General features: G+C 43.3%; 1 protein-coding gene and 1 pseudogene across 3 annotated transcripts; both read right to left on the reverse strand.

Annotated features, from left to right (window-relative positions):
- Positions 1 to 1,202: 1,202 nt before the first annotated feature.
- LOC138073619 (rho-related GTP-binding protein RhoG-like) lies at positions 1,203 to 2,406 on the reverse strand (annotated as a pseudogene).
- Positions 2,407 to 8,743: 6,337 nt separating this feature from the next.
- AKIRIN1 (akirin 1) lies at positions 8,744 to 20,485 on the reverse strand. Of its 3 annotated transcripts, XM_068964331.1 has the most exons (5): positions 20,176 to 20,485; positions 16,033 to 16,173; positions 13,732 to 13,866; positions 12,335 to 12,406; positions 8,744 to 11,676 (listed from the first exon to the last, which is right to left on the reverse strand). In XM_068964331.1, the coding sequence occupies exons 1-5, from the start codon at positions 20,393 to 20,395 to the stop codon at positions 11,666 to 11,668; spliced, it is 579 nt and encodes a 192-aa protein (XP_068820432.1). In that variant the 5' UTR covers positions 20,396 to 20,485; the 3' UTR covers positions 8,744 to 11,665. The 3 variants fall into 3 exon arrangements, with proteins under 3 accessions (XP_068820432.1, XP_068820431.1, XP_068820433.1); XM_068964330.1 differs by lacking the exon at positions 8,744 to 11,676 and having other exon boundaries at positions 12,240 to 12,406; XM_068964332.1 differs by lacking the exons at positions 8,744 to 11,676; positions 13,732 to 13,866 and having other exon boundaries at positions 12,240 to 12,406.
- Positions 20,486 to 22,815: the final 2,330 nt, after the last annotated feature.

Consider the following 22,815-nt stretch of genomic DNA (forward strand, 5'->3'; position numbering starts at 1 on the left):
GTGATTTCCTGCTGCTTCCTCCTTCAGTTCCTGGGACTCTCACCACAGCTATGATTGGTGAGGGACTTGACCAAGGAAACCCTCTTCATCCCCTTCCAGGGGAGGTTAAGCTCATGGAGTGTGAACACACCCAGGGTGGGTTCCAGTTCTTGCTCCGCCACTTGTGTGTCACCTGGCAAAATTTCTTAACCTCACTATGTTTCTGTTTCATCTAAGATAAAAATAATCTTAAAAGATAAAAATACAGTGTATAGGGTTGCTTGGGGGATTAAATGAGTTCTATTAAAGCACTGGGTTTCCCAGGTTGCCTTAGTGGTAAAGAACCCGCCTGCCAATGCAGGAGATGTAAGAGAAGAGGGTTCGATCCCTGGGTCAGGAAGATCCTCTATGGCAACCCACTCCAATATTCTTGCCTGAAGAATTCCATGGACAGAGGAGCCTGGCTAGTTACGGCCCATAGAGTCTCAAGAGTCGGACAGGATTTAGCGAGTAAACCACCACCAAACCACTGAGGCGTTTCCTAGCACGTGGAAGGCACTCTAAGACAATCGCAGTTCTTTGTGTCTCAGTTTTTAAAGTTTGCAGATTCTGGAGAGTCGTCAGAGACCATGCCCCTCTGTTTCCGAACCTCCAGAGGTTCCCCTTGATTACAGCAGGAGCCCCAAATTCACTGGAGACAGAAGGTTTTGTTGATGCAGATGGGGGTAGAGGGGCCGAGTCAGTCAGCAGGTGCATGAGGCCCAGGGGTAGGTTAGGGCACATTGATCTTACTAGGATTCAGTGGCTTCTTCCCTGTGGAAGAGAGAGCATCTTGAGGGCGGAGCAATTTGAAGAGCAGTGAGGGAGAGGTTAGGTTCTGCCGAGCCCTCTGGAGAGAAGGCACCAGGACAGGCAGCAATATCTGTGTGGAAAACTAGGTCAACTGGTGAGTAGGGGGAAATGGGGAGGCTTCTTGGAGGAGGGGTCCGACTTTGACCTGGGTGAGCTCTCAAGAATACTTGGTGTTTCCAAGCAGAATGGGGCAGGGCCCAAAGCCCCTTTTCCTGTGGGTCCCCCTTAAGGGGAAAAAGACATTTGGGGACCCCATAAGCAAGGGGGTGCCAGAATTAGTCCTTAAGGCATGGCTGGGGGCAGACGAGGCACTGAGACACAAAGGCGCAACCGGTGGAGGGTCAGGGGCAGCCTCCAAGCTGGGTGCCAGGTCACAGGAGGATGCAGGACTGCCCATGGTTGATCGGCACGGTGTTGAGCACTGCCGGACGGCCTCGGTAAACACTTCCTTGACGCCATCCTGCTGCAGGGCCAAGCACAGCTTGGATCTGCTGGGCCACCACCTGGCCCAGCTCCTTCAGGCGCCTTTAGGGTGTCAGGTCCTTCTTGGTGCCCACCAAGAGGATGGGCACCTCGGGGCAGTGCTGGCACACCTCTGAATGCCACTTGTGCTGCACATTCTCATAGGAAGGCAGATGACAATGGAGAAGCAGATGACAAACATGTTGGTCTGAGGGCAGGAGAGTGCGGAGGTGATCATACTCCTCCTGGCCTGCTGTTCCTCCCGTCAACTGCACTCCGGGCATATAGTTGTTGAACACTGGGGGTGTACTCCTTGGGGAAGGCGTTGCTTGTGTAGCGTGTTTTGACCACAGCCCCTTCACTTAGCACCACACGCCTGATGCTCTGCGTGGTGGGTGCAAGGTGCTGTGGTGGAGACTATGCCTCTTTCCTTTTCTGAGTCCTCCTGGATCAGTGACCTTATGCCCTCCCCAAGGCAGGGAAGATGGGGGTGGCGGCAGTGGCTCTGGACTGAAGATTTCTTTTTCTTTTAAGCGATGAGCTCTCAAAACTGTTAGAGAAGTCCATTGTTCCAAACTTCCCAGGCTCATTGTCCAAAACTGCCTAATGCCCCGACCGAGAGCTTGCTCTTCCGTGTATTCCAGGAATATCCTGTGATCCAATCTCTCTCTCCCTTGTTTTCTTCTTTCCTTGGAAGGATACTGATTCCTACTGATTCCGCCCTCCCCCGCTTCCATTTCTGCATGCCAAATTCCTGTTCTGCTTCAGGACTTTTGCATAGGTTTTTCTCCAAAATGCATTAACTATCAACCAAGCCCTAGTTTCATCCACTCTGAGGAGAATGCCTGAGGTCCCACAATGTACTGGTTTTGTTCCAGCATTCCAATTCTCCTTTCCTTCCCTCCTCATCAGATATGTACCCCATCTTAGATCAGTTTCAGTTTGGCTAGAATTTCCTGTGCACCTAATGCATGTCCAGCACAATACTGGAGGATGATGGAAGTGGTAACTCATGGCCCTTGCCTACAAAATACTAGAGGTAGCAAGGGAGTGATCACCACCACCCCTTTCACTTCTCCCGTTTAGTGTTGGTGATAGCACCTTTCCAGCCATTCAGGTAGTAAACTCTGAAGCTGTATTTTGCCTTTTCCTCCTGCTTCATCCAATATTTAATCATTGGGCAAATGCTTTCAAATATTCCTTCAATAGATTTTCAAATTTATTTCTTCCTTTCTGCCTCCTGGCTCCTCACTTCAGTCTGTTTTGCACTAATCTTTCTAAAATATTGATTTCATTGAATCATTCCTCAGATACCAGGTGGGGTAGATTAGTACAAAGATGGCAGTTCAAGCCTCCAAGGCCAGAGCTAGCTCACTGTAAGGAAATGAAAACAAAAGCATTATGATAAATGGGAACTGATCCTTGGCCTCAGTTTGGGGGAGAGGGATGGTGGGGAATATGCAACCTGAAGAGCATATGTCCCGGCTAAAGGGGGCAGCAGCTCCTCAGCTCCACTCTTGCTGTCAAGAATCAGGGCTCCAAACTGTCAACTCTTCAAATTTTTCACGAGAAGCCAGACATTTTTTGTTATTGCTTAAATGTGAAACATTCCATTGTAAAAAGCCAGGCAACTAATTTTTTGTTTTTCAAGTGCTGACCAAACAAAACTCATCATGGAAATGACCTTTGAGCTACCAGATTTCAAATCTTGGATGGAGAGAAAATTACAGACTGGGAAAGCAATTCACTTTGAACTTTGATGGCTTTTCACATCCAGCCTTACTCTCTTCTTACCCTCTCTTCTTATTATTGTTGCTTTTCTGAAGATTCAAATCTGATCATTCAGAAAACACTTCCTGAGCTCTTATCTCAACCATGACTCTTGCTGAGTTCTTGGGATGAAGGCACAGAATGCCATGACAAGTGGTTAAAACAAAGATGAATAAATGGAGAATGCAAAGGAAGGGGGTCATTCATATTGCTTGGGCTCTGTGTAAGGTTATGCAAGAAAAGGTCCAGATTTTGGGGTTTGGCATTCAAGACCATGATCTGATTTCTTTCCATTTCTAACTCCTCAGATCCCATTGTTCATCAACCAGTATTCAATACCCTGGTGTTCTCAAACATCCAGAACTGTTCTCATGCTTCCAAATTTTGTAGGATCATTACAGACTTCCCAGTGTCCCCTGGGGCAAATGCCTAATCCGTTCTCATCGTTTATCGCACGAAGCTTTCTGCGGAATCTTCCTGAACTCCTGAGCATTTACTAGGGCTTTGTTGAGGTCCCACCAGCCCAGTTCAACGTATACTGTTTCCTATTATAGATGTTAACTGTTGATACGCCAAGCCCCTCCATTCGGCCCCGGTGTTGGTGCGGCTGTGCAAGGATGTCCATGACAAGGCGCTCCCGAAGATGGGAAAACTACAGTTCCCAGAAATCCTAAGCCAGAACTGCGCCTGCGCCGTTGCTATGCCGCCCATGGGCGCCAGCTTAGAGTCCTGGGCTTTTTAGTGATTTAACTCTGCCATGGGGGGGGCGGGCCGGGGGCGCATTACCACCTCTTGTATTCCTCTCGTTTATCTTTTTCCTTTTTCTGCAAGCCTCTGCTTCTTGGAATTGTCGTTTTACAACGAAATCAAAAGATGTTATACACAGAGAAACAAGCCTGAGCTGTCGCCTTGTTCATTCTTTATTGGGGAACCCTGAGGCTCAGAGGCCGGGTGGAACAGGCCTAGGCATTCTGTGCTTCCCCAAGAGTCTTGCTCCCATCTTCACGAGACTTCTGTCCGTGATCCTTGATCTGTAGGATTTCCTGTTTACACACCTCAGTCATAACCTGATAAAAAGCATTTAATGCTACCTTTCTGCAGATATGCCATCTATAGTTTAGCACATTGGGAACTTTAGGCCTTATCTGATACCACTGTCCAACAGATCTGAATAAACTGGGTAGCCTAAGGATCCTAGCACAAGTGGAAAAGACAAAGTTTGAAAGCTTTCCCCCCAACCCTCACCCCCAAGCCCGGAGCTAATAGGATAGACTCAACAAAAGCAATAAGCAAAGCAATCCAAAAATGAAAGTAACGGATCCCAAGGCCTGAAATAAAATAGCAGAGTGAGTGAGTGAAGTCACTCAGTCGTGTCCGACTCTTTGTGACCCCATGGATGGTAGCCTACCAGGCTCCTCTGTCCATAGGATTTTCCAGGCAAGAGTACTGGAGTGGGTTGCCATTTCCTTCTCCAGGAGATCTTCCCAACCCAGGGATCGAACCCAGGTCTCCCACATTGTAGGCAGACACTTTACCATCTGAGCCACCAGGGAAGAGCCCAAAATAGAAGAGTGACTCTTAAAGAGCAAAAGATGTGCCATCTGGGGGGAGATACAGGTGGAGAAGGAAATGGCACCCCACTCCAGTACTCTTGCCTGGAAAATCCCATGGACGGAGGAGTGTGGTAGGCTGCAGTCCATGGGGTCGCAAAGACACGACTGAAGGACTTCACGTTCACAGTATCAGGTAAAAGATGCAACAAAACCAGGAACCACTGAAGTGGGGAGGAAAAGGGGGGCAGGAGGGAGGCTTGTGGGAGGCGTAATTGGATGTTGGTCAACATTCCATCCCTAGAATTAAAGTCCCCTTGCTCTTTTACATGGAGCTTTTTCTTGACTTTAATTAGGCTTCCCAAGTGGTATGATTACATGAAAACACACTAAGGGACTTCCCCGGCAGTCCAGTGGTTATGACTCGGCCTTCCACTGCAGGGTAACCAGTTCACTCCTGGTCAGGGAACTAAGATCCCTGAGTGCTGCTAAAGTATACAGAAAACACAGTAAGGCCAATGGGGCCATCTACTGCACCAGACATATCTCTCCTCATGAATTAACACACTAGAGTCTGGTTTTACAGACCAATTGGGCTTCGCTGGTGGCTCAGAGGTTAAAGCGTCTGCCTCCAATGCGGGAGATCTGGGTTCAATCCCTGGGTCAGGAAGCTCCCCTGGAGAAGAAAATGGCAATCCACTCTAGTATTCTTGCCTGGAGAATCCCATGGACGGAGAAGCCTAGTAGGTTACAGTCCACAGGGTCGCAAAGAGTTGGACACGACTGAGCAACTTCACCTTCACCATAGCTTTAGCAGTGAGTCAGCCTTCCTGAGTACAGATTAGGGTAACTAAAACACCTGGAGGGAAGCTGTCCAGAGTGGTTTTCCACAGGAAACACTGCTTTCTGTCCAGGTGCACAAGTGAAAGTGAAGTCGCTCAGTCGTGTCTCTTAGCGACCCCATGGACTGCAGCCTACCACGCTCCTCCATCCATGGGATTTTCCAGGCCAGAGTACTGGAGTGGATTGCCATTTCCTTCTCCAGAGGATCTTCCCGACCTAGGGATCGAACCCGGGTCTCCTGCATTGTAGGCAGATGCTTTACCATCTGAGCCACAAAGGAAGTCCGTCCAGGTGCACAGAATACATCAAAGCAAGTTTCATCATCTTCCCGCCCAGAGACTGTGAGCCTCTCTAGGGTAAGGACTGCATCTCTCTTACCTTTGCTACAGAGACAACCTGCAGAAAGCTTAAAGTTACTTATCTGAGAGTTAAGGAAGAGTTTCAGGTAGTGTACTGACTACTAGCAAAGGGGAGGAGTGGCCACATAACCCATTAGTCACTCATCATTTAAGAGCCAATAGATAATAGTTCAAGGTGCTACTAACAGCTCAGTATAGGGGAAGAGTCATGTAGACTCATAAATGCATTACACAACTACTTCCTCAGGTCTCTTCTGCCACCCAGTTCAGGCATCCGGTTCTATCACTCCCATTTGATTTCCTTCAAACTTAAATCTTGGACTAAACTGTTTACTAGTTTGTATTGCCTCACAGTGTCAGCACCATTAAGAGCAGGGGCTTGGTCTATCCAGCTCAGTGATATATATATTCCTAGTGCCTAGAACACAGTAGGTACTCAACAAGCATTCATCAAAGGGCTACATTAACACTGCCTTCAAGAAGGGAGCAAAGACAACTGCCACTTGGGGCAGCCATTTAGGGATTTAATTCCACGTAGAACAATAGGGGCACCATGATGGACAGTCTGAGAGGAAAATTTAATAATCCATGCAAGAGATAACCAGAACCTTTAAGAATAACAGGTGGATTTAAGAGAACCATTCAACAGCAGCAGCTATAGAATTGGGCTGAATTAAATAAGACACAGATAAGACAAGCCAAAAGAAAAAGGATCTTTAAAAATGTGCCTGTTGGGAAGTGCACCATGCCCTTCTTAGCCAGGCAAAGCCAGAGCCTCATTTCATCATCCTCCCCCATCAATGTTCAGGCCTTTGTTATCTCTAACTGGACAACAAAGAGGCCTGTGACTGGTCTGTCTCTAGTTTGGTATTTGCCCTTCTGTCTGGTACTCACTTCAGTTAGTTTCCCTCAAACTCTTCAGATTCCTACAGAGGAAAGGTCAAACTCCTGGTAGTCAAAGCCCCTCATTATCTAGCCCTTACTACCTACCTTCGAGCTCTCTTCCCAAGATCTATTATGCGTTTTCTACTCTGGTTGAAACAAGAATGTTGTGCCTGAACATTGGCACAATTTCCTATCACCCAGCCTTTGCTTATTTCAAGTCCTAATTACTTTTGTCTGAACCCTGTTCACCCTTTGAAACCTCATTCCAACACTACCACCCTAAATGAAGCCTTCCCTGACCACTACTGCTACTTAGAAGCATCTTCCATCTCTTCTCTCGGTCCACTACCTGTACCATTCACATGGCACAGCAGCTTTTACTTTCCCCGCTTACATTTCTTTGCTAGACTGAGCTCCTTTTCAGGAATCAAGACCCATCTAAGTATTTATGTGATACAAGACAGAATAGGGCTATTTAACATGACTTGTCAGGCTTTTAAAACTCACAGGGTATTCCCTGGTGGTCCAGGTATGGAGACTTTGTGCTTTCACTGCCACAGGCCTGGGTTCAATCCCTAGTCAGAGAACTAACATTCAGCAAGCAAATCATGTATCTCTTCCACAAATAAATAACTCAGAAGATACCAGTAATGCAATGCTTGCTGAATGACTGAAAAACATTCAAAGCCAATATAAACATCTTTCCCTACTTTTGTCCTGTTAGCCTGAAGGCATAGTGGGTACTATGCCTCAGAAAATGTGGATCAGGCTACTGCCAAGAGCAGCTAAACAGTTGAAATATAAAAATCATTTTCTTAACAGCACCAACTAGTTTCAAGGAATCACTGAGCCAAGATCTAGGTAAGAGAGAACCCAGACAGCCTAGAACTCAGAGCTGCTCTGTCTCTTAAGGTATTTGCTAACATGGAAAAAGCCCCTGGATGCCCGAATTACACTTTTAGGAACGCCATGGACTGAAGGAGACAAAAGTCAAAACCTAAGGCTGAGCTAAAGTGCAAATCCGCCACTACAGACACCTCAAGCACGGATTCCAAAGTATTACACTTTCAAGATACGGGTGAAACAAAAGGAAACCACTTCTCACAGGGACCTGACACCTGGCTGTGTGTTACCTGGATGATCCATGGAACCTCCAGCCTTCAATCTCAATTAAGGTTTGGTAATATTCCTAAAAAACAGGCAGCCAGATAGCCTTCCTACGGGTGGATGCGGCATCCTTTTCCTGTTTATTCCTACAAATAATTTTTCAAATATACTGTCCAGTTCACAGTTAACCAGGCACAGAGACAGAACACTATAAGCCACAGCAGCAAAAACATGAGGTCTCTGAATACAGATATTGAAATTTTAGACAAAGTGTCACACCATCCCTACAATGAAGAGCTAATGATTTAAAGTGTGGTTTGGCACTGAGACCTGGAGATTCTTTCCTAGGTAAACCTGCATCTTTTTTTGCTGGAGGTGTCAACCTTATTCAAAGTTCAGGTTAACTGAAACTATAGAAGACTACACACACTCTCAAGGCCTTTTCAAGGAAAGAATCACCAGGGCAGCACAGAAGTCATTGTTCCTTAACAGCACTCAGTTCACCTTGGTAAGCAGAGGAATTTTTCTTCATACCTTGACCTGAGGTGTGACTCTCCCATCCATGATGCACCAAATTTGCCTTTTTTGTAAACTTTCTAATATGTCTACTGATGCTACAGTGCAGGAGCCCACACACTTTTCTGTAAAGGGCCAAAGAGTATTTTCACCCTGTGGGCCACAGTCTCTGGCTCTGGAGGTGCGATGTGAAAGCAGCCACAGATGCAAACAGGCGTGCCAGTGTTCCAATGTAACTTCAGTTACAAAAAATAGGCCACAGTTTGCTGATCCCTGCTAAGTGAGTAACAAAATACAGATTCACTGAAAGGCATCACTGAATTCAGTTGTCATTCATTTTTTATTTTTCAGTCAAACACTTAGAAAGTACAAATTCTAAGAGAATGTAGACTTGATGTTAACAAGGGGGTATTCATTCTGGAAGTTGAGAATCACCAATGCAGAAAGAAAGGGTTTTGGTCTTCAGATTTGATGAAGACCACTGTAAAGAGACCTGCTGTAACATTTTCAAGTGTATATTCTATGTCCCAAACTGTGCTAAATACTTTACATGGAAAATGCAATCTTACATTTGAAAACAAACCCCAATGATGTACATACAATTAACCCTTTTTACAGACAAGGAAACTATGGCTCAGCAAGTTCAGTAGCTTGGCAAGGCTCACATAGCAAATTAGTGGCAGAGCAGACTAAACTCTAGGGCTACAAACATCCAAAGACCATTCCTGTAACTACTACATGAACCAACCAATCCTCCCTGCTGGACAGAGAAGACTCACCATGTGGGGAAGGTTGGCCCAAGTTCTTAAGTCTCCTGATATTATTCTTCCTTGGCAACTCCTAACAATTATCACTGCCTCATAACTGTAATCTCCCCTGTACTCCTCTGACCTAGGTATGCCTGGACACTTACTCCCTTCCTTCCCCTTAAGAGGAAGACTTTGCTGAAAAATAATAAATGGAATTAAAATTTTTTAAACTGGTTCACTATACACAGCTCTTCTGAGACCACAGGTCCTGGCCCATCCTTACAGGTCTTTGACTTCTTCCCTTGGCCTTAACCTATTTCCGTGAGCCAAAGACACTTCCCTACCTGGAAACTGCCCCTAAGTTCAAAGCCCTAGCAATCAAGTTCTAGAGAAAAAATTCCTTTCACTTGTCTGATCACCTTCCATGTCCCCATTTTCTGATCTAGGATCCATCTTTTCTCTGCATAAAACATTAAACAAACATGTCTAGTCCCTTTTGAGAAGATCCCCAAATCCAGTCATGGTGGTGTGGTCTTATACCCCATGGCCCCAAAGGGTAATCACATGGTGATACAACAGCCTAATACTGGGTGCAGTGAGAGGGTGCCTATCTTCTTTCTTACAGAGGCCTACTCTATTTCCCACCCAGAAGCCATTTAGTAGGAACAGACTGACACCAGCGACGGGGAGCTGGTGCATCACACTGGCTCTGCATCAGCCAGGCTTCGGTGAAGCGGCATGCCCCAGTCCCGGCCCCTCCATCAGGATGTCCGATGCCCCCACACTCGCCCGTCCCTTGTTTTGCTGGGACTATCCCACTGTAAGGCCACTCTCATTACAGCCGCTGACTGCTATTCTTCTCTTCCAGGAAGAAGTGACTACCCTGGGCAAAGAGATGAAACACACTGCCCTTCAAATATAAAGTCAAAATAATTCTTTAATAATTAAAAGATCATTCTGGGCTTTAAAAAGTCTTTAAATCTTAAATGTAATGTTGAAATGGAGCAATAGTTATAGCAGCCTCACATAAATTATTTGAATTAATAAACATATCACAGTATTAAGAAGGCAAGGTAAACAAATAGCTTAAGTATTTTATTTGTTTGCAACTAAGCTTATTAACACTATATAATGAAAATGTACAAAGAATAATGTTGTTGTTTTGGTTAGATTTAAGTCAAAGACATTCATTAATAAGGAATCTTCGAATGTGAATATTCCGGAAATTTTTCTAAGCCATATGATCAGGACAACTGTCTCTGAATATTACCTTACTTTGGAAGGTACTGGCATATGTTTGAATTAAACTCAAGTTTTGTTTTGTTTTTCCCCAAAATAAGCCTTAATTAAAAAAACTAGTCTATATTCAAACTAAAACAATTTTAATAGAACTTTCCTTTCCAGAAACAATAATAAAGGAAACAAGGCATTTTGTAAAATGTGGTCCTGAACAAGTCACAGTAAAAAATAAATGTATACTTAACTTCCACCTCCTCAAAACAGAGGCTACTTTCTGTTCCTCAGCCTTGGAAATGAGGTGAAGAACAGTCTGTAAGCAACTTTGGGCAGGGGTTGCCAAAACAAAGCCTAAGCAGTTGAACATGGACATCTCTTAAAAGAATTTGGGGGAACCTGACCAAAGGATCCAAATTCTATTTTTAATAACTGATACAAAGGTGAAGTGGCTCCTCCCAAGCAGCAGTGCCTCTGGGGCCTGTCCCAGCCCGTGCCCACCTTTGTTGTGCTCCCCATCAAACCCTGATGCTCTTGTTCCAGAGGAGACTTTTTCCTTCTGAGAGGTTCATTGTCCAGGGAGCTCCCGTGTGAATGAGGTGAGCACAGACTCCATGTGGGTTTTTAAGGCTTGGAGTCAAAGTAATGTTCTAACACGGCGAGGCAGAATCAGATGTCAAATGGCCTGTCTCCAGTTTGTTCTATTCCTCACCACACATTTGTAGACCTAGGACCACAGACCTTTGCTATGTCATCATAATCACATCTAATGTCCATCCTAACTTATGATTCATATTCTGTGCCTGGAACAGTCCCTGTATTTAACAATAATACCTACACATAAAACAATCCACTGTTATAACTTATATGGTCACAAAACATTAATGATCTTCTGTAGACCAAGCAAATGTTTTTAACCATAATTGTCGTGCATCAAATTCACAGCCAGAATCCCCAAGATCAAAAAAATTTGCACAATACAAATAATAACTTAAAATACACATACACACATGTACACACTCTCACACACACTTCTTACAGAACTGTGCTTGGGGAAACTCCATTTGTTGAGTGCCACTGAGGGCATATTTTTGCTAAACTGCTGCTCCAGGTGTTTTTGTTTGAAAAATCTATCACAGTAGGGCACAGCTGTTTATTCGATGAGCAGAAAAGAAAGATACGCTTGTGGCAACCAGAAAGTTTTAAGGTCTTTCAAGTTGTATAAAATGGACCTGCAGAAACATTTAAGTGTTCTCAGGATGAAAAGTTGGAGCTGAAATGTGATATCAAACCAGTTGCAAAAAGTGTACAGCAGCCATCTCTTGAGGTCAAACCTGGTACCCAGATATGCAAGAAAGCTTCAGGACACATCTATAAATTAGAAGTAAAAAACAAAAGAGTTAAGAATATTAAAAATATAGGGTCATGCATTTTTAGTATTAACTAATGGTGAATGTGATAAACAGTATGGAGGATACGAATCACCATTCAAGAGGTCCTAAATTCGCAAGAATTTAAGAGAAGATAATTCTTAAGAACTTAGATTCAGTTTACATATATAGCTGTTTATAATTTATGTTTTGAGCAACCAGTGGTGACAAGATCTTTAGAATTAAGAAATTCTGACTACATACTTGATAAGCTATCTTAAGGACTCAATTTTCATAAATTAACAGCTTTTCTGAGGGAAAAGTCAGGTAACAAATTGGCTGAAGTGAGACTACCTGGGTTTTAATCCTGGCTGAACCACTAGCGATATGAGCCTGGACAAATTATTTAACTTCTTTAAATACTCTTACCTTTAAAATGGGATAAGTAGTAGTTTCTCCCTCACAGGGGAATTATGCATTAAATAAACTTTGGGAGGATTTAAATGGTTCAGCACAGTGCTGGACATACAAGTATTCTTTAAATGTCATCTATTATTTTACTTCCTAGGGGCTTTTTGCTCCCAAAAGACAAGGTACTCAGTGTCAAACTCTTGCTCTTGGAAGTTGAAAAAGTCAATGAAAGACTTGGCAATACTTACAGCTTGTTGGCCTTGTCCCATATCGTCGCATAATCTGATCATGTGTGAATTTCACAAAAGATTCATATTGTTCTGTGAGGGGAAAGACAGTATATACTATCCCCAGAAACCCTCCCACAGTTTTTCAAGAATCAAGTGTCAGAATCACATACAGCTTCCCATTTAACATTACCCACTCTTAGGCCCTCCTTATAATGGTCACTCTGAGATCTATTCCTTTTTCTTAGATCCCAGAGCCAAATCCCTAGCTCCTAGGTTTGGTCACTGATCACCTCTAACATTTTCCTAATAATCTCACCCCTGCCATAATTTCATCTCCTGCTAATGGCTCCCCAAGACAGGCAGCTGTGCTTACTAGTACAAATCAGCAAATCTTAGTGTATCTCCTATAGGACATGAAGCTTGAAGCTCTTTTCTGCACTTTATCTTTGCTATAAATTTCAACATACACACTGAGTGTTAGAGGTGGAATGGCTAGAAAGCTAAGAGAAAATTCCACAGTACCTAACTACAGACAGTTCCACAGAAGCTACCTTCTGAAGGGAAACTCAGTAGAAAGACAGAAGGCAGTCTGACATCCATGACCAAAGAAGTCCAAACAATTTTGGAGTGGGGGCGGAAGAGGGGAATGACATACTACAGCTTCTTCTTACAATATACACCATTAGTGTATTAAAGGATCAAAGAGGTTCTGCTATAAAGAAATTCATTTAACTCTGTTAAGTCAGCAGTTCTCAATTTAAAGCCGACCTACTGACATTCTGTAATGTGGGCCACCAGGTGAGAAAACAATACTGTTACAGGAAGAAGTTGTTGCCTAAAAACCTCTCTGATCACATCATCCTCTCTCACTAAATAGGTACTACTTTCTATTCTTGATTTAGATCCCTTCCTTTTACAAAAGGCTTTACTTGTTGCCATCACTAATCACTCTGTTCTAGCCTGAGCGGTGCTTTCCAGACATTAAAGTACCTCTAAATCACAGGACGCCTGACTTCCCACATCCACAAAGAGACTCCCACCAGCAGTCTGAATATGTCGACTATACTCTTCCCAACCACCTGTTGGGAGGTTAGCATGATCCCTATCCACCTGTCTACTCATCAGCTAGTCCAAATAACTTTCTCAATGCTTTTATTCATATGGAAAATTCTTGAAAGAAAAGCTTGGCTTATTTTGTTTCAAAAATGTAAATGAAAGTCCTTCCATACAATGTATAATATATAAAATGCTTAGAATCCAAAAGAGAGTAATCAAGGAGAGTAACTTAATACTTAAAAATTCATTGAACTCTCTGGTATTAAGTTTTATGTTTTTTCTAAATTACCATTTACTTAAGTGGGATTAATCCTTACTGAATCCTATTAACAATGGTCATAGCCACTACGTCAGCCTACCTGCTAGTTTAGTATTGAGGATTTGCTCATATTCCTCCCGAATTTTATCTTCATAGTCTTTTAAGAGACGCTCACATATTATTCCAACTTGTCGGAGGGTAAAGGTGGGCTGGTCCTTTTTCATCCAGGAGGAACCTGGCCAAAAGACAAATCTAGTTTACATAACACATTCCAGCTACTGTAGGGTTCTGAACTGGTAACTAAGCAGAGTCCTAGAATATAAAAATTGTTTTTAAAAATAGTAATTTCCACTACTTTACAATACATGAAATAGTTTCACAAAATTCTGTTTCTGACATTCGTTCTACAAGGTAAATTTAGTAGGAAGAACGTGTGTTCAAGTGTGCTAGCGTGTCTGCATACAGAAAAATGGTTCTGATGCCATTAATAATCTGAGCCCATATAGAATGCTCAACTGGTAAAGAACAAAAAGGTTAAAGCTGATAGAAAGACTGCATTAGAGAAAACAGATTCACAGTGTAAGAGCTGGGCTTCCCTGGTAACTCAGCTGGTAAAGAATCTGCCCACAATGCAGGAGACCTCAATTTGATTCCTGGGTTGGGAAGATCCCCTGGAGAAGGGATAGGTTACCCACTCCAGTATTCTTGGGCTTCCCTGGTGGCTCAGGTGGTGAAGAATCTGCCTGCAATGTGGGAAACCTGGGTTTGATCCCTGGGTTGGGAAGACTCCCCAAGGAGGGCATGGCAAACAACTCCAGTATTCCTGCCCGGAGAACCACCACAGTCCATGGGGTTGCAATGAGTTGTACATGCCTGAGCAACTAAGCACAGCACAGCACACGTAAGAGCTACCCTGATCCTTGGAGATCATCTACACCAATGTTTAATCATGGTGGTACATCATAATTCTCTGTAGAATAAACAACAAAAAAGATACATATTGATTTAATTCTGGGGTAAAAGGGCTTGGGGACTGTTTAAGTTACACAGGTGATTCTGATAAGAAATAGCTGACCTGCCTGATATAAAAAACTGTTAAGTCACTGACATATGAAGGAAAGAGACAATTTAGGCACGAAACATCTCATCTTTGATCCCTTTTAAAACTAGGTTGAGGAAAATGAAATGTTCATAAGATTGCAGCTGGAAAGCAAAATTTCCACTGGGATGCCAGATGGAAATTGGCTTCCTGATCATGATAAAAGCAGCAGCTCTGTCCCAGTTCTGAATTTTCCTCAAAGCTCAGCCTGAAATCTGTTTCTTGAGCCCTCTTAGTCTATAGACCAGTTAAATCACTTATAATTGTTTCTCTACTCATAATATTCTGTCAAAATTATATTACTAAAATCCCAAGAGAATATTAAGAAGACTTGCTAGTTACAATCACTGAAAGATCTATCACTCAAGTATGTTGAAGAACAATTAATTGGAAAGGGTGTTGTCTGAGAGCCAAGACCTCTGGGTTAGAAGAAGACAATTCAAATAAAAATTATTTGATGTGAAATTCACATAAAACAAACCATTTTATAACTGAACAATTCAGTAGCATTTAATAAAGTTATAATGTACAACTACCACCTCTACGTAATTTCAAAATGTTTCCACCAAGTAACACCACTTACCCATTAAGCAATTTGTCCCCATTCCCCCGACCTCCTGGCTAACATTAATCTGTGTTCTATAAGGAGACTAATTTTAATCAAGGCAATTTTTAACTCTACGAACTGTTAAAAGGAGAATATTCTGTAAGGAAATAAACTCCTCTACTGTTAAAGTAGGCAGAGTTCACTACCAGTGGTGATGTTTGAGCCCTGGCCTGTTGACTACTTGCAGGGACTCATGGCTGAACTATGACCATGAAGGTTCGCTCCAACCCTGAGATGCTATTTTTGAGCACATCCTCTCTGACCACCTGTTGATGTTATAGAGCAATGCTGTCACACACTTTCTCCAATAACGGAAATGTTCTATAGCGCTGTCTAATACAACAGTCACAGGTGGCTGTTAACTGTTTGAAATATGGCTACAGCAGTTGGGAAACTAAAATTTTATTAAATGTTAAGTAATTTAAACAGCTACATGTGGCCACTGGCTATGGTACTAAATGCTGCAGTTACAAAGGGTACTCTTGAACTGGGTGGAAGGAAGGTCAATCAAATCAATCTAAGTAAGGTCTTTTGTAATTTCATGACTATGGTTTTAAAAGTATTTATAAGTAGTAATATAATGTATATACTTTACCAATTTTATTACTTGGATGAAATAAATTCTGGCTTAGGAAACCATTTTAATTACCAACTACAAAGTCTTAAATGGATTATGCACACTAAAACATGCTTACCTGGAGAACTAGGTGCTGTGAGTGTTGAGGAGTGAGGCTGACTTTCCGAAGTACAAGCTTCACTCTGATTAAGAACAACTTCTAAATGTCTCCACCTCTGATAACGACTATATTCTTGTTTTATGTTCTGAAAAATTTGCTCTAATAAAAAAGAAACACACTTGAGAATGCACTTTATTGTTACTTCTTCCCGCTTCCTGTCCCTCTTTCCATGTTATATTAACAAGAAAAATGTTTATACCAGATACAGCACTCCTCCTATAACCCCCAAAGTGCTTCCTCTTATTGCCACTGTTTCAATAATTACATAGGGTAGCAGCTATTTTGGCATAAACCACCCAGATATTAATAGTTCCCTTGCTTCTTTTCCTGTGACAACGATGACCAGATCTGCCGTTTGCTGTAGGATTAACTAGGACAACTTACAGCAACAAATAAACAAACAAAGCCATCCTTCACCTAATAAAGAGCTATTTTTGATCTCTGTTGACTTGCACAATTTCACAAACCAGGGAATTAAGAGTCTCTTACTACCCAAGGGCTTCTAACAATGAAACTCTTATACTGTTTGGAATTTAAGATCTTTGGGGACGGGGACAGCAGAAATCATTAGGTTCACAGCTTGGACATTGACCAAGAGAAGACCTGACATTATTGCTCGGAATGGGTGGTCAGAGCTTAGCAATAAATTTTCTGATCCTATAAGTGGCAGTATTCGTAGGATTCAGATTACTATTCTGTGTCAAGGTAATAAATCAATTTGCTAATGCTATTAAAGGGAGTCCAAAACACACAAATCACTAACCACCCTGAAGGCCTCTCCCAGAGACCAGAATCTGAAAGGATGTGGTTTTCAAGTTTTCTGGTGTGTGTGTTTTTTATTTTTTTTTGGGGGGGGGGGAATTAAAACATGTATTCACTTTCCACATAACAGAGCTTCCTCATAAAAAACGAAAACCAGGAAGCTGTCACTCCCCTACTTATATTATTCTTATACTTGTTATAACTATATATTTTTTTAAAACAGGGGTAATTGCTAATAATGCCATTGCTTCCTTCCTACCTATGTGACGATGACCCTGGGAAATCATTCAGGATTAGTAGCCTAGTACTTCAAAATGAATGTTAAATGTCTACCCAAAAAGTTGTGAGCATCTACACCAAGGACATTAAGAATGCCATAGGAAGTGATGATACAGTCCGACATGAGCTCAGTGTAGCTCCACACATAGCTCAACTCCAGAATTCTCGGCCTCAACACTGAACAATGTAGGGTTAGCAAACCTTTCCTTTCACAGTGCCATGAAGTTCATGTTTTAGATCCCTCAATTTATAGTCTCTGCTTCATCTTCAAAATGTATTACTCTCCAAGCACATACTTGCCAGAATCAATACAAGGATGTAAGCAACTGCCAAGACTTGAAACAAGAAAGGACAAGTATGAAGACAATGCTCATGGGAACAGAAGGTCTTTGATAAACTTCTAACCGCCTCCTGTACAACAAAGTGAACAAACGGAAAGACACACATTAAGGCTGGCAGAGGACTGGCAAGTCCAAGAGTCCAAACACAGTGTGCTCGGGATAAAAAGAAGTTGCTGTGATTTTTTCCCAAGAAGGCCACACAAAACAGGAAAAGACATTTTAAAGAAAATTAACAGTGGATAATAATTTAAATTCCTGCCTCCCATTATTATTTGAGATTGTGCTTCCAGGTTATACTAAACTACGTCCATCTTCAAAATTCTACAATGGCTTCTGGTTGCTACCGACCAAATTCAAACTCTTGAATATGGTATCCCTTGCCTTGCAAGACTTGGCCCCAAATTACTTTTCCAGTTCCACCTCCCACTACAACCCTGTTGCCTTAAACTATTCTTTCTTTAATCTGTGGGTTTTCTGGCCTTTGCTCTAGCACTTTTCATTTGCTTGATCTGAGGATGTCTCTCCCCCTAACATTACTCAAGACCCAGCTAAAATGTTATCTCTTTCTGGAAGTTATTCTCCAACCCTCAAGTCATGATCAATTATTAATTAACTGTTTTACATCTAACCTCAATCCATGTTTACAAACATCTCTTGGAGGTCAGCAACTCCTTCCATGCCTGGTATCCACCTAGTTTCTTTAAACAATACAAAAGGCTTAATTTTATAGGCTCCTTCCATAAAAAGTGCTACAATACATAACCCCCCCCCTTTTTTAAGTTCAGTAAAAACAGTTTTTTAATCCATAAGGCATCTTCCACTTAAGCCAAAGCAACAAATCATATTGGTTCTTTCATGCCAGAATCATAATCTAATAAGCATTAAGAAACATAACTGATCAATCTTTACAGATGAATATTTTAAATAAAATACTTTCACATAAAATGACCAAGAAATCCATGCAAAAATTTTATGATTAAAAAATACCCCAACAACCCCAGTATAGCACTCTGCCATATTTAGGCTTCCAAACACATTCAGCAATTACTTACTAAGCATTTGCTATATTGTAAACTACACAGAATTAATCTAGATGGTAGTACTGGAAGAAATAAAATATTTGCATAAAATCCATCAAGATAGGTGAGGCAAGTATTAATTCCAATTTGCAGGAGAAGAACGATCCAGAAAAGATTCTGTGACTAACCTTGGGTATCTTTAGCAGTGGAAGAAAAATATCTCTCTTCAAGAGGGTATCTATGTCCCCTGCTTTTGCAAACATTATTTCATTCAGTACACAAGGCTTTGCAACATTAAGTGATCAGACAACTAAAATAGAATAGAGTTCCTTATAGGGCAGGGTTAGTCAGGTAAGGATGGAAGACTTGAAGAAATAATTGTATTTATTAGCAAACAGGTGAAAACATCATGATGGAAGTCAAGGATAAGGTACAGCCAAGTGGGGCTTGGGGAAAAAAAGCAAAGGCATAGTTATGGGGGAAAAATGTATAAAAGACTGCCTAGGCAAGAAACGGCTATAGCAGATAAATCCTTTCAATACCAAGAGAAGAGAAGAGGTGAGGTGAACATGAGTAAGGACACAGTGCCTAGGAGAGCCTGACTAGCTACCGCTGGAATCTTGGTGTGAGAGGATGAGGGCCTCAAATCTGCATTGTGGATATGCATTATGCAGAGTGGGGAGGAAATAATGGCTAAAGACACTGGTAACTGAACGGGGTAAGAAAAGAGATTTTAAGGCAACCTCAACGTTTTGCTAACTAACGCTTGAAGAACAGAAAAACACACAAAGAAATGAGTTGCCAAAGTCCAGTTGTGAGCCCCCCCCCCCATTTCCGGGAGCCCTTTAAAACTGCTAAATATTCATTCTGATGCACCTTTCCCTCTATTCTTGTGCTGTCGTTAGCTGAGCTTTTTTCTTTTTTTAACTTTATTGTCACACCAGTTCTCGTCTTTCCCTGGCCTGTGTGGAATGCCTTATTAAAGGAGAATCTCTGTTACGGATAATTGAATTTCTGCTTCCGGAGCTTCTGTATGTTGAAGGATTCTCAAATTCTAGCTAACGATCTACCGATTTCAAGCCATATATGGTGCAAGACAATAGCCATACAATAAAAGAACATGGCCAGTCTCTTGGAAACAGGTTGAAATCGGATTCCACGACTTCCGAGGGCGGCCCGAGATCCCTAAAGACTTCTGGAAATCAGGTCTCCCTACAAGTCCCAGCACAGTGCTGCACAGCACGTTCTCAGGCCCCTTCCCAGTAACCCGCCCCCAACCCCCACACCCTCAAGGCCAGGTTCGTGAGTAGAATCCAATTTTCCATGGCCCACTGGATCTGCAGGGCGGCTCAGTACAGGGGAGGGCAGCGGAGAAAGGAGAGGCTCCAAGGTCTGGGAGGGCCCCGAGCGGCCGGGGCTATTTCCATCTTGCTCCCGCTGCCCACCTCTCTAGGCTCCCCAGCTCCAGGAAAACCGAAAACCGACTCTGTGGCCCTACTACCCCTCCCGGATGTCTTCCATCCCCGGAAGCGACAAGGCCCAGCGGCACCCCTGTTCCCTTTTCTCAGGGCAAAGAAGGGGTCCGCAAGTGAACTAGCCTAGCGTTCATCATCTTCTCCCACCCCCACTCCAACCCTCACCCCCCCGCAAAAAAAAAATGCCTGGGCCTGGCTTCCTGCCAAGCCCGCAGCGTTGGTTACCCGGAGTTGGAAGACGCCGCTCGCTGCCGGGCGGGGCGAGCTGCTGCAGAGTCGGCGGTGGGGTCTGCGTCTGAAGCAGCGGCGGCGGTTCGGCGTCCGGGGGCCTGAGGCCCGGAGTGGGGCCGGACAGAGGGGCGCAGCGTCGCCGCTTCGGAGAGCCAGGGCTCAGCAGCGCCGCCTCGAACTCCATGGGCCGCTTCAATGTCGCCCCGCACGCCATGCCGCTGAAAGACCAGGGACCAGGAGCCGACGCGGTTGTAACTGAGGCCCAACCTCCCGCTCCTCAGCGGAGCTCTCAAGCCAAGCCGGCGCCAATGGCGCCTCCAGCACCCGGCAGCAGCGCTGGCCCCGCCTCCTGTGACGTCACGGGCCCGCGCCACCACCCAGCGGAGGGGGGGAAGCCGGAAGAGGACCGCTCTGGGAGGTCCGTCAGCAACGTTCGGGCCCGCGGCTCCCCCTACTGAGGAAATGGAACGATCTGGGCGGAGAGTTTGGTCACCAAGCAACCTCGGGAAGGCCCCCACCTCCGCCTCTATCGATCCCAGGGTCCCATCCAACCCCCACCTTCCAGAACCGAAGCGCCTGGGTGGCCCCTTAGGTTTTCGCACCTGCGCGAATGGGAATTGGGGGAAGGGAGAGCCTGGAGGGGCCTGTCCAGAGGCTATGGGGGTCTGTGTCTTCCGGTCCGGTTACCCTATAACCAAGCCGCTCCAGTCCCAGTGATAAGAGAGACGGTTATACTAAAAGTTCTACAAGGACATTGCCCTCCCACCCCCAGTCCAGGAAAGCCTTCACTTAAACGAAACCTAGAATCTGAGGATGGACTTTATGGAAGTCCATCAACCCCATAAAATTGTATGCAGAATTGCGTGTGTGTGTATGTATATGTATCTATGACCCGTATCTTTATCAGCTCATCAAAAGGGTGAGTGAGTGAGTGAAGTCAGTCGTGTCCGACTCTTTGTGACCCCATGGACGGTAGCCTACCATGTTCCTCTGTCCATAGGATTTTCCAGGCAAGAGTACTGGAGTGGGTTGCCATTTCCTTCTCCAGGAGATCTTCCCAACCCAGGGATCGAACCCCGGTCTCCCACATTGTAGGCAGACACTTTACCATCTGAGCCACCAGGGAAGAGCCCAAAAAAGGGTATGTTACTCAAAATAGTTAAAAACCACAAAACACGCCCCTGGTTTGAATCATCCAAGAATAGTGTCAGAGTGTTTAGAACTTGAGCTGACAGCTGATTTGCCAGGCCCCTTGTTTGACCTGGCAGCCCAGGTGCTTCCTCAGGTCTATCTGAATTCTTTGAAGCGGTGCCAGCTATAAAGTACTTTTGATATTCTGGAAAGATAAATAGAAAACTGGAGCGTTCTGTTTTCAGAAACTGTATTTGAAAGTCTATTACTGGTAAGCAGTTTCAGTGCTTTGAAGAGATGGTCAAAGGGATCTGTGATCAAAGACTAAATAAAAAAAAAGAAAGAAAGAAGGCTAAATCTACAACTACGTATATATATATGTGTGTGTGTGTGTGTGTATTTATATATATGTAATGGTCATACCTGCTGGGATCTGTCTGCCTAACCATATATCTGGGATTTTCCTAAACAGTACAAATTTCAGATATTCTCTTCTACTAGACCTTATGCCAGATCAATGTGGCCCAGTATTTGAATCAGAGAAAATGGGCAATACTACCTCAAGCTCCATTGTTTGCGTCTTTCTGTTGCATTTCTTTGTCCTTCCCAGTTTCTCCAGACTTTTTTAAGATCCAAACATAGGTTTTTTTCTTTGCATTTATCTTTGACAAATAGCAGAAATAATTCTAAAATGACTGAACATACTAAATGCTTAGCTTATTTTATCCTATTTCTTTTCCATAAGGACATAAAGGTTTACAACAGAGAAAAACAACACAAAAAACACAAGAGCAACAAACATACAAAACTCCTAGAAATAGAGCACTGAAGTGAAGTTGCTCAGTCTGCGACCCCATGGACAGTAGCCTGCACCAAGCTCCTCAGTCCATAGGATTTTCTAGGACAAGAGTACTGGACTGGGTTGCCGTTTCCTTCTCCAGGGAATCTTCCCAACCCAAGGATCAAACCCAGGTCTCCCGCATTGTAGACAGACGCTTTACCGTCTGAGCCACCAGGGAATAGAACACTAGGGCCAAAGAAAAAGGAGATCACAATTATCCTGTAAATTAAACATGGCTGTGACTGAATTTGATATTTTTGTTCTCAGTCTTCTAGCTGCCAAGGCAAAAGTGAAAACACAGTACATGTTCAATAGATCTTGTCATCTGAAAGGAATCAGTTTGTCAGAAGAGACAGAACATAAATTTTTTTCTTTTCATAACACTACATTCTAAATGTGATTTCTCACGTGACTTGTTAGGAACCAGTAAATGATATAATAAAGCAAATAAGCAGATTTAAACAACAAATGCAAATCATAAATTAACTTGATATTTCTTATGTCCAATAAAAGTTGGCCAAGGACATAAAAGTAACCTAGGGATGGTTGTTTTTTAAGGGACTTGTCTAATGTGGTTCAAGCCAATTGCTTTCTTGTGGTCTAAACTGGTCCAAAGTTAGAGCTCAGAAGGTTTGAAAAGTGTGTCCCTTGGGTCATTGTTC

The sequence above is a fragment of the Capricornis sumatraensis genome, chromosome 2 (assembly GCF_032405125.1).
Source record: "Capricornis sumatraensis isolate serow.1 chromosome 2, serow.2, whole genome shotgun sequence".
NCBI lineage: Eukaryota > Metazoa > Chordata > Mammalia > Artiodactyla > Bovidae > Capricornis > Capricornis sumatraensis.

What these genes read in the sequence shown, in the direction of transcription:
- AKIRIN1 (XM_068964330.1), bottom strand. Translation starts at nt 20,395, where the DNA reads ATGGCGTGCGGGGCGACATTGAAGCGGCCCATGGAGTTCGAGGCGGCG. An exon ending in GCGGCGTCTTCCAACTCCGG is followed by an intron (nt 16,174 to 20,175) that starts GTAACCAACGCT and finishes CTTTTTTATTAG; the next exon opens with AGCAAATTTTTCAGAACATA. An exon ending in CACAGCACCTAGTTCTCCAG is followed by an intron (nt 13,867 to 16,032) that starts GTAAGCATGTTT and finishes TCTTTTGGCCAG; the next exon opens with GTTCCTCCTGGATGAAAAAG.